This window comes from Ostrinia furnacalis, unplaced genomic scaffold, assembly GCF_004193835.3.
Source record: "Ostrinia furnacalis isolate ACB-3 unplaced genomic scaffold, ASM419383v2 OfSCF3083, whole genome shotgun sequence".
NCBI lineage: Eukaryota > Metazoa > Arthropoda > Insecta > Lepidoptera > Crambidae > Ostrinia > Ostrinia furnacalis.
In genome coordinates this window covers 68297-79012 of record NW_021133322.1, presented here as the reverse complement: position 1 = coordinate 79012, position 10716 = coordinate 68297, and the positions used below count along the sequence as shown (strand labels likewise).

At 36.9% G+C, this 10716-nt stretch overlaps 1 protein-coding gene across 2 annotated transcripts; it reads right to left on the bottom strand.

The window, feature by feature from the left end:
• Positions 1 to 755: 755 nt before the first annotated feature.
• Positions 756 to 9902, bottom strand: LOC114357222 (apyrase). Of its 2 annotated transcripts, XM_028310738.1 has the most exons (9): positions 9659 to 9901; positions 5470 to 5692; positions 4623 to 4820; positions 4017 to 4147; positions 2641 to 2791; positions 2143 to 2269; positions 1595 to 1752; positions 1354 to 1435; positions 756 to 955 (listed from the first exon to the last, which is right to left on the bottom strand). In XM_028310738.1, exons 1-9 carry the CDS (start codon positions 9772 to 9774, stop codon positions 771 to 773), a joined length of 1371 nt encoding a protein of 456 aa, XP_028166539.1. In that variant the 5' UTR covers positions 9775 to 9901; the 3' UTR covers positions 756 to 770. The 2 variants fall into 2 exon arrangements, with proteins under 2 accessions (XP_028166539.1, XP_028166540.1); XM_028310739.1 differs by lacking the exon at positions 4623 to 4820 and having other exon boundaries at positions 9659 to 9902.
• Positions 9903 to 10716: the final 814 nt, after the last annotated feature.

Genomic DNA, 10716 nt, shown 5'->3' with positions numbered 1-10716 from the left:
CAACAAACCCAAACTCGATAAGTTTCCACCGTTTCGTTTAGGAAATCCTATGGACACCTCTTGATTCCATCATCAGGACCCTGGACATCATCTAGTACTAAAGAGCTCAAAATGACAAATCCAACGAACCCAAATTGGATGCGATTCCGCCGTTTCATTTAGGAGTTTCTATGGCCACCTCTTGACTCCATCATCAGACCAGCTCAATGGTACTACTAACATTGCATTTTCATCGTACTTACATAAGTATACCAAATTTCAGCTCAATCGGTTGAGGAAAACTGGTCTTAAATTCAGTTGACTTTTTTGTATCGTTGCGTTGGTGATCAGGTTACAAAAACTGTTGTTTTGGGTTCTGGAAGTTCTAGAAGCCCGAACGTACTTGTCAGAACGCGTTTTTCAGCGTGTTTGCTGTATCTTTTTGGTAAACAGTAGATACTGGATTAACGATTAACGGACTTAGGATAATTTAACGGAAGTTAACGAGTCCGTTAAAATTTTTTAAAGTTAACTTAAAAGTTAATCCGTTAATAGAAATGTTAACTTCGTTAATTAACGATTAACGGATTAACGAGTTAATGCCCAGCTATGGTCACCTCTTATGACATCTACCAAAAAGAGTGGGAGTGGTACTATTCTACTTTGACAGAATTAAACAGCCAAATGACATTCCACTGCTGGACAAAGGCTTCCCCCAAGGATTTCCACAACGACCGGTCCAGCGCCGCCTGCATCCAGGCACCTCTGTCTGAATCCCATGGCTAGTGGGATTACTCATTACTTAAGGTTGTCTTACCCGAAACCTGCAGCACCCAGGGTCCTTTAAAGGGGTGGTTGGCCCAGGCGTCCCTCACACTCCTCTCCAAGGCTTCCAGCACCCACTTGCCCTGCAGCTCGAAGGTCTCCATCCGGTCGTTGAACGGCAACAGCTCGAATAGCGTACCTTCTGTGATTGCTGAAATACACAAGCAGTATTAATTTTTGTTGCAAATATGACCTCTTTTCCAGCATTTCCTTTTGCTTTTATGTATTTCGGTTTTATTTTTTGTACTGCATTTATTGAGTATAAGTAGAATAAAAGCAGCTTACTTTAGTCCCACATAACATATATCTTCCGGTTAAGTTCCCGTCAAAATTTGTCCAGAGGTTAGACGAATAATAGCGTTTGACTACTCGTAAAAAGTGCATCAATTGATTGGCAGTTTTAACTACTCAACTAAACACATTTAAAGGTCTACCTTTAAATATTAACTACCTTTAAGTACATATTTAAAACTTAACTACTTTTATAAACAACATTGTGTTTTCTGCTAATGTAAAATATACAAAAAAAATGTAATCAAGTATACTTACTGCCTTGAGGAATGGATGACTTTATGTTCCCTCGTTGGATAAACGACAAGAAATCCAGACTTGATTTTACTTTCGACTTGGCCTGAAAAGTATTAGCCGTTAAGTAAAAGGGAAAGTTTAAGACATGGAAACATTATATTTGTATCTTATGCCAAAGAAATAAGGTTTTAACTTCAAAATAGCGTAGGAATTGTAATATTTCCACTGAGTGTTTTAAGACGAGATAAAAAATAATACTTACGTAATCATTCTGTGAGTCGACCAGTGCATCTCCCAAAGCGCATTCCCCAAAAACGCAGGCTTCGAAAGATAGGGACGTCTTGGTCTCCCCAATAGGCACGTTTTCAGCCTTGTGAACTATTTCCGCGTACGGTGCTAGTTTTGCTTTTATTTCAGCATCTGGAATTATAGACCAATCTTCTGAAACTATTTTAAAATGGAAAAATAAGCCTGGAATAAACAGAAATTTTTATTTGGATTTTAAGGCTTTTTTCAGGGTACCGCAAATTCCCATGAGACAATAACCCAAAGCGGGAAGAGCCTGGATGCAGCGCTGGACGGGTCGTTATGGAAATCCTTGGTCTTTGTCCAGCAGTGGACGTCATTTGGCTGAAACGAATGATCGAACAAATAACCCAAAGGTGTCGATTCGACTTTTGAGAAACTTTAGTTTGGTCCCAATCGACTGCTGGAAAATCATGGTGAGCCCACCCCAAACACAAAAAATATTGAGGGTATTAAATAAATTAATAAAAGGTCTATTCATAAAATTTATAAAGACTGTCATACCTTCAGCGATAGATCGGTCCAGGAATATAGGACCACCCTCGTATTTGACCAGGTCTCCGCGGAAGTCGAAGAACAGCGTCAGATTCCCCATGTACTTGGTGAACGCTGATGCTTGCACGATCATTGTCTGAAAGCAGAAAAACAGCGTCGTTATCATCAGCGTATTTAATCCCCACTGCATGAGTACGATTCTCTCTAATTTACCAGAGGCAAATGTAGGACTTTGACCTACATCCCCACACTAGCAAGACGGGTTTGGAAAGTCTTATATTCACAGAATTCTCCCTTAGTCGCATGGCCTCGCGTACCACAAGGAACTATAATGAGTTCCAGGTAAAATTCACCAATACCACTTTATGTTACCAAGACGACCTCATAAAGGTAGCAGGAAGGCGCTGGATGCAGGCCGCTACAATTCGCGCAATATGGAAATCATTGGGGAGGCCTATGTTCAGCAGTGGACGTTCTGTGGCTGAAATGATGATGATGACTACCTACCTTATGTTTCTTATCCACTGCGGACTCCACGAAGATGGGATAGGGTCCAGCTACCGGCTCTCCGCTGGGAGATGGACCATTCCATAGTAAAGAGTGTGTGTGACCGCCGACTATGATGTCGATGTGCTCCCCGAAGTCACGGGCGAGCTCCCTGGAAAGAGAAGTCAATCGGTTGTAGAATGGCATAAATTAAGCCTTGTTTGACTTGAAATAAGGGCTGAAATCAGACGTCTTACTATCACTATTAGGAGCCACAATGATTCTAAATTGATTGTTCTCGTTACTTCAGGTAAGCTAAATACTAGACTCGTGTTAGCAGAGAGTGGTCGATAGGGAATAAACAAGTGTACTCTCAAAATTATAAATAACTTGAAAAAATCGAACTGCCTGAGGCGGGATGCGGGAATCGAACCCACGACCTTTGGCTTGCCGGGCGACTGCTCTCCATCTGAGCTACTTAGACACTGGATTAACCGTCACTCTGTTGCGGTCAAGTTATTTATAATTTAATTTGAGAAGCGACTCTACTTAAATGCTAAGAATAACTATTGTACTCTCAAATCTGCAGTCCAACGCCTAGATCTTTTGCTTATTGTCACTGATTGCTTCAGTTAGGTACTATAAGGAACAACTGCATCATACATAAATTATTTACAATCAATATTTCAAATCAAATGGCTTAATATTTCAATCAAATGGTTGTCATAGTTATTATTAAAAGCTGCTCGTGATAGATGTTTAGTTAATTAACTACATAAGTCATCAAACAGCTGATAAAGTTATATGACTCACTAAATGACGAAATAATTTGCACGCGACTGTACCAGTTAACGTAACTCCTAATAAAGCAATGTCGGTTAATTTTGTACAATTGTTTAATGGCGGCAACCAATCGACTAACAACCTGATTCCTGTCTTCACTTGTCTTGTGCCCACGCGAATTAACGTTAGCATCTTTTCTTTTTCCTCACTATCCTACCAATCCTGCCATTATAAAATGTGGACGTTTTTCAGGATGGATACTTACTTATTAGTTACGTACTCTTTCATACAAAAAAATCGGATTTTAATAAAACTTCACGGAATTATTGTTATGATTAGATCAGAACTGTTCTTTCTGTGATTTTTTATTGAAAAATAATCATAGTAATTTGTATTTCACAATTCACAAGTTACTAATAGTCCCGTAATCCCCTCGTGATGAGCTAAATGTGCTTGTGTTAAGAGTGGGTTCACCACAAACAGAAAGTTCGAACCATCATTCCGCGGATCTCGATTCCGCCATCCAACACCTTCACCGTTCAGTTTGTCGCTTGCTTGTCGAAATTCAGACCAAAGCCGCGTGCAAAATCTAATCTAGATTGTTTATCACTCACTTATCAACATCAAGCCCGCAATGCGAGAGCAGTATGATAATGTCCACTCCCTTGTCGGTCAAGGTCTGCGCTTCGCGACGAGTCGCCTCGCGGGGATCCGTGAACTTTACCTTGCCCGGGGTCGACAGTTTCTGAAAGATAAGGCAACGATTATAACTAAAACACTGTCTAGGATGAGTGGACTAGTAGGTTACACTCTTTATCGGTATTGTAATCCCTTTTCAAATCACTTATATGTCCCAAATACAGCTAGCTCTATCATTAATTTCTAGGACGACAACTGCAGGCAACGGCTGATGAAGAAAGAAAGGAAAACCAATGGAACCTTTTTTTCCACCAAAGAAATGGTTCCATAGGCAATTTGGCAGGATCGTAACATCCATTACAAGAAGTAAATGAGTAATGGAACGAAAATGCACGCAATTGAATGAGGTTAAAACTCTTTAGAAAACTTTAATAATCTGATTGGTTCTAAAACTCTTATACTAACTTAGCAATCAAAGCCGAACTGGCCTGAACTGCAATCAAGTATTACAAATCAAACAGTCTTGTAGAAATCCAGCCTTTGTCCAGCTATTAACATTTTTTGTTTGAAAAGGAAACTACCTCAGTGTCAACAGTGATCAGTCCGATGATGCCGATCTTTCTGCCCTTCCTCTCGATCACAACATGAGGCTTGTAGAGTCCCTGGAGGGCCGGCTCCTCTGAGGAGTCCATGTTCGCAGCCACGACTGGTGCATTCAGACCTGAGAGGTACGGCGCCAGGCCTTCCGGGCCGTCGTCGAATTCGTGGTTTCCTATCGCCTATAATGAAAAAATGAAATAGGTAGATAGAGTATATTAGGAAAAGATAACATCTCTGTCAGATAAGTTTATTTTCTCTTAATAATAACAGAACTAAAATTAATCTACATGATTGTAGAAATGTAGTCTCCATCTTCAAAGATTTAAGACTAAGTAACTAGCGTGAGCAACAACCTGAACTTCAGACTGAAAGATTTGTGCCCACTTTAAGAATATAAGTAGTTGCTGAGGAATCACCGAATCCATCTTTTAAACTTGGATCAGCATTTACAAGCTTCAAATGTTATCGTAAGTTTGTTCTGCTGCTATTTTATCAGACTAAGAATAGAACTTAATTTGATAGGTAAATATTTGGATCATTTTGAAGCACATTATATGTATAACAAGTACATCACTTTGGTAAGATAAGGTACACTCCTTCTTTCTATTATGTGATACTAGCGGCCACCCGCGGCTTCGTACGCGTGGTGAATTTTGCAAAATGCCGTCTTAGTGAGTGAGCACCTACGTTCTAAAAGGAACCCCCCATGCAAAAATTAAGACTCCTAGCACTTGTAGTTTCTAAAATTTCGTGATTAATGAGAAAGTTTGTTATAAACCGTATCACCCAGATCTCTTTCAAGAAAGAAGAATAGTTATACTAACTTACATGAGCATCATGGGGCAGCATATTCATGAACATAGCTGTGATGTTCCACTTCAGAAGCGTGTACCAGTAGGTTCCTTGGAAGCTGTCTCCAGCATTCAGGAGTACGAAGTCTGGCTTCTCCTCCATCAAGACCTGGATCTCGTGGTAGAGGCGAGGAAACCCGCCCAGGCAGGAGTTGTTGTTGAACCGGCATGTTGGTGTTGCTACCGACGTCTCTTCAAATCTAAGGCATAATTTTAAAGCTCATTATCATCATCATTTCAGCCATAGGACGTCCACTGCTGAACATAGGCCTCCCCCAATGATTTCCGTGTTGATCGATCGGTAGCGGCCTGCGTCCAGCGCCTTCCTGCTACTCGTACCTTTATGATATAAGATATTTTAAAGTTGGTTATCATTAAAAATTTAGGGCATACGATTAGGATTAAAAAGAAGTGATAATCGTGCGGAAACGGGTCCACATTTTCGTTGGTAAAGCTAACACATTAATTACTTGATCAAGTAAATAATTTCCTAGTACAGTTAATCCTGTATTTATTGTTATAAAATGCTATTAAAAGACACTGTAGCTTTATTGTCCGATGTCTATTTGATTTCTCGTCTTCAGAACATTTTCAGTAATAAATAACGTTTTAACTTAATTCTATTTGGCATTATCTACCAGTTAACCACTGGCTTACGGAACTGAAATAGGTACAGTGATACCTAATTACTTTCGCTCTTTCTATTCTACGTTACATTTAGATACTTTCGTTGGGTTTCTATGGCAATCAAAATGTAGATTCTGACTAGGTATAACCCCACTTAGCGTGTGGTGGAAACTAGGCAGTGCTGGAAGCGATAAGTGGGGTAAAGTAAGCCTATGTCCGTTTTCACCATCAATCCCAAATTTTTAAGTGACCCCTATGGTAACATTTTCAGAGTGATTTTCAAAGGGTACACTTCAAAATTAGGGATTGATGATGAAAACGGGCACTAAGTAGTCTCGTAACTCTTGAGTGGCGTTTATGAGTAAGAGGTCTCGAAATTAACAATTCAATTTCGTTCGACTGTACCACTACTTATTGACCTTGATACGGTTTTACTCCAATGCATTTCGCGATCATCTGGTTTTGACGTAAGCAGTTTCTTTCGCAAACTCGCCGGCTCGACATTTTATACAATTCTGTGTCTAGATATGAAACTGGTTTTATGAGATCCACCTAAAGTAGAAACCTATAATATGGGACAGCTCATCAGGCTAAAAATTTTTGAAGAAAACTAGAAACTAGCTATTATAAAATTAAATATTAGGTCCCACACGTAAAATTTCAGTGTTTACATGCCAATATCAATAGGTAGGTGAGTCAGTAAGTTACAGTATAATTAACACAAACGTGTTTTTAATAAATAAAGGACTAAATAACCAGCTAGAAGCTACCTATAAATTATAACTAACTAGAGTTTTTGCCCACGACTTCGCTTGCGTGAAATTTTGTCTGTCACAGAAAATCTTTATCGCATATTCTCCTTATAAATTTTATCATAATCGGTTCAGTGAAAGTGTAACAGACAGATAGAGTTACTTTCGATTCAATTATAAGAAATTACAAGACTTTTGAACCTCCCATCATTATGTCAAGCGTAAAAATAATATCACGAATAATGATAAAAATATCGTTTTACAATTAATTACAACTCTATTTGATATTTTGGGTTGATATTTTCAAGTTACGCCCTGTATAATAGGGTGTCCCGAAATATCTTTTTTTATATTTTCGCTACACAAGACCCCTCAAAAGTTGCGTCATAAGATGTAGATTACCGTAAAAATAATTAAAAAAATATAAAATAATGTCTCAAGGGCTCTACCGGCATTTTTATGTCTCAAAAAATCTCTTAATCAGCCCTTCACTGTTTGTCATCTATTATATTTTTTTCACAATTGTTTCATTTTATTTTGTAATAACAGTGGCAGTTGAACCCTAAGATATGATTTGCAGGCAATGACAGACTGTTTCCAGTGAGGAATAGGTTTGGTTCGAACTAGCAGAATTCATATTTTGACTTGTTTTTCTCAAATTTTCTACTCCTTCGGCAAGGCTGTTGGTATTATTTCTGTTGAGGTTTTATTGCTGTAAGGTATTGCACCGCACTTTTTTGTTATAATATTACATACTTTTAGCATAAATTTAACAAAAATTTAGCAATATATGGTAGTAATATACTTTTTGATTTTTTTCAGGTAAAAACTACCTAGCCAAAAATCTTTATAATATTATATTTAAACAGAATACTAATTGACATGTTTTTTAGTAGAGTATAAGACATTTTGTAAAAAAAACGATTTAAAAAGTAGTATCACAACAATGTAAAAAAATTCAATTTTCCTTTAATTACTAACTAAAGGTTGATTTTATCGATACAATTCATACCACAAAATATTAAGCGCACACGTAGAGCTATCATTTAAATAAAAAAGTAATGAAATCGGACAAATGGTTTTCAAGTTATGGTTGATTTTCTAAAATTGACTGCTATTTTTGTTAGCTTCCACTTAGAGATGCCAATCATTGTTTCATAATAGCGTAATACAATTATTAACCTGCTGTGAGAAGGGAATTGAGTATCTTCAAATTAAATCGATATCTTGGCTGACCCATGGATTAATTAGGAATACATTAAAATCGCGCGCGTAAATGCCTAATTCTGGTCAAAAAGCCAATTCTGTTTTGAAAGTATTTATGGATTTATTGGTTTTTAAACTATTTTAAAACTTGCTTTGACTCATTGTGTACCATAAAATTTCATAAAAACGCTATTTTTGTAATATTAATAGTTTATGTCAGGAACCCCTAAAATAGCAATTTAAAATTTTTTCAAGGACAGGTAGAGGCCTCAAGATGACTGATATCTCATTAAATTTAATGCTAATCGTAATCTATATGTCAAAACGCAACTTTTGATACCTCTTGCGTAACCGTAACTCAAAAAAAAATTTTTCCCATACAACGACGGGACACCCTACTGTATAACTCAATCATAATAGGTAGGTATGCAAAACATACTTCGTTTTACGGTTTTAGCACTGTCATTATTATCGCAAAGTGGTATACGTGAGAAATGCACGACTTAAACCTGAACAAATTACTTTTACTTCATAATAAAATACAATGTTTATACTCGTATTACTGCCACTCTCCGGGAAAGAACCTTCATACATACATACTTACTGTTACCTACGTAACTTACATGAAAAGAATCTATCATTCTTTATTTAAACTTGTTATATCATAGTATCATCTGATAAATAACTAGACTAGACTTAAACCAGCAACCTTGTTTGAATTCGATGACCCAATCACAAAGTCGGCCAAAATTTAAAAGTAAAGTACTTACGAGTATGTATAACTTTTGCCGTTGGTACTTTTTTTCAGCATATTAGTGAGGTAAACTAAGCCAAGGAAGGAAAATAGATAAAGAATAGTGCATTGGAGTTAGGATAGGACACTTTTTTTTAGGATCTAAAGTACCTATTAGTATGTACTACTATTCTGCTTTCTAGGCACCTTGAACCTTAGAGGAAAGTTAAACTTCATTTCGCACTTTTAGCGAACTAAGACGAATATAATAACTATACTCTACCTAAGTCATGAAAATAGCATTTGTATTTAAAACTACGTTGTTAAACAATAAAGTACCTAGACTGAAAGCATTTTCATAATTTTGGAGATATTATGTAGATAGGCAATCTTCAGTTGAATGACTGATATATTGCATAAGTACCTACTATCGCCAAGGACAAGGAAAGATGGTAGAAATACGACTAAGAAAGAATATTAACAGTCTAATTACTGCGATTAGAGACAAAATAAATACCACAAAATAAGTAGTAAGTTATACCAGACGTTAGGTAGAGTCGTTAATTTTTTAAACATAATTAAATGCTTATCTTTATGTCGGTCTCTATTTACATTTCTATCTATCATCGACTAAATTCTTTATAGTGAATATTTTAAACTAAAACTAATCTATTTTTTGTCTGTTAAAGTATATTAACAAGGATTCTTATTATTATGACATCTGATAATTTCAATATTAACATAACTATTAATAGAATCGAACTTCGTTATCGCGTTTTAGAACAAAAATATTATTGTTTCATCATAACTTATGAATGACACAAGGTCAAACAATTGATATAACATACCTGGCATGGAAGTCATTGTAGTGTATTATATCCAGCTGATATAATCCTTCGAAGGGCAGCGCAAATCCATGAATTGAAACTATCAAGAATGACAATGAAAAAACACTCGAAAACATTTTTGTTTAAAACACTTTTGCTCACATGCTCAAAACTTCGCGGGCGCGGTATACGAATATAGAGCAAACTAGTTTCACGACAAGTCTTGACCGTTCGCGGTGCGTTCGGTGACTGACTGGCTTGGCTGATTGTCAGTAATCGCGCGATAAAGTCACGCGTGACGCGAGAGTGATGAGTAAGGGGCGTGGCAGACTATGCAAAAATTAAGGCAGCCGTTTAATAGATAAACTTCTAAAACATTACGCGTACAAAAATAAGATAAATTAAATAAACAAGACGTTTCATCGTGATTGACACTGTTTATTATTGTCTACTTAGCAATCATAAAAAGTTTTTATACGTAAAATAATAGTGCCGAAAGTCCTTGTGTTACGAAAGTTTTACATTTTGTAGCCTAAATTATTCTGTTCACCATTCAGCGGCCTGTCCTGTACTCCCTTTATCCATAATATCCTATCACCGTGGTTGGCTAGCAGAAAACTCTTCATAGAAATAAGCTCTCTATTTCTTGACACTATTTATCTATGTAAATCAGTGTGTACGACGAACTGTTCAATTTGCGTACTCATAGGCGCGTTAAAATTTTATTTTCAGCATACAGACAGTATTTTAAATAGGAATTTTATTCCGCAGGTCGCTTTGAGGCAATCAATTAGAATTAAATTATTAAACTTTCATTTTGAGAAGTCCATCAGACCACAACTTTACTTATTATTGTTATCTGGGGCTTTGCATTTGAACACAATGACACGTTTAACCAAATTGACAGCGAGATTTGTTAACTCTCTCTAGCTATCTGCATTGATGATAATTATGCATACTCTAGATAAGATTTAACTTCTTTTACGCCCGCATTCACAAACGTTACTGTGAGGTCTCACAGTGCGCGTGGACGCACAGGGTGACACATGAACCAATCACAGAGCTATATTAAACGCTGT

Bases quoted from the DNA above. Each gene is read 5' to 3' on its own strand.
- LOC114357222 (XM_028310738.1), bottom strand. From the start codon at position 9,774: ATGTTTTCGAGTGTTTTTTCATTGTCATTCTTGATAGTTTCAATTCAT. The intron at 4,821-5,469 runs GTAAGTTAGTAT...TTTTCATTATAG, and splicing joins TGCTGCCCCATGATGCTCAT to GCGATAGGAAACCACGAATT. The intron at 1,753-2,142 runs GTATGACAGTCT...CTATAATTCCAG, and splicing joins GGACCGATCTATCGCTGAAG to ATGCTGAAATAAAAGCAAAA.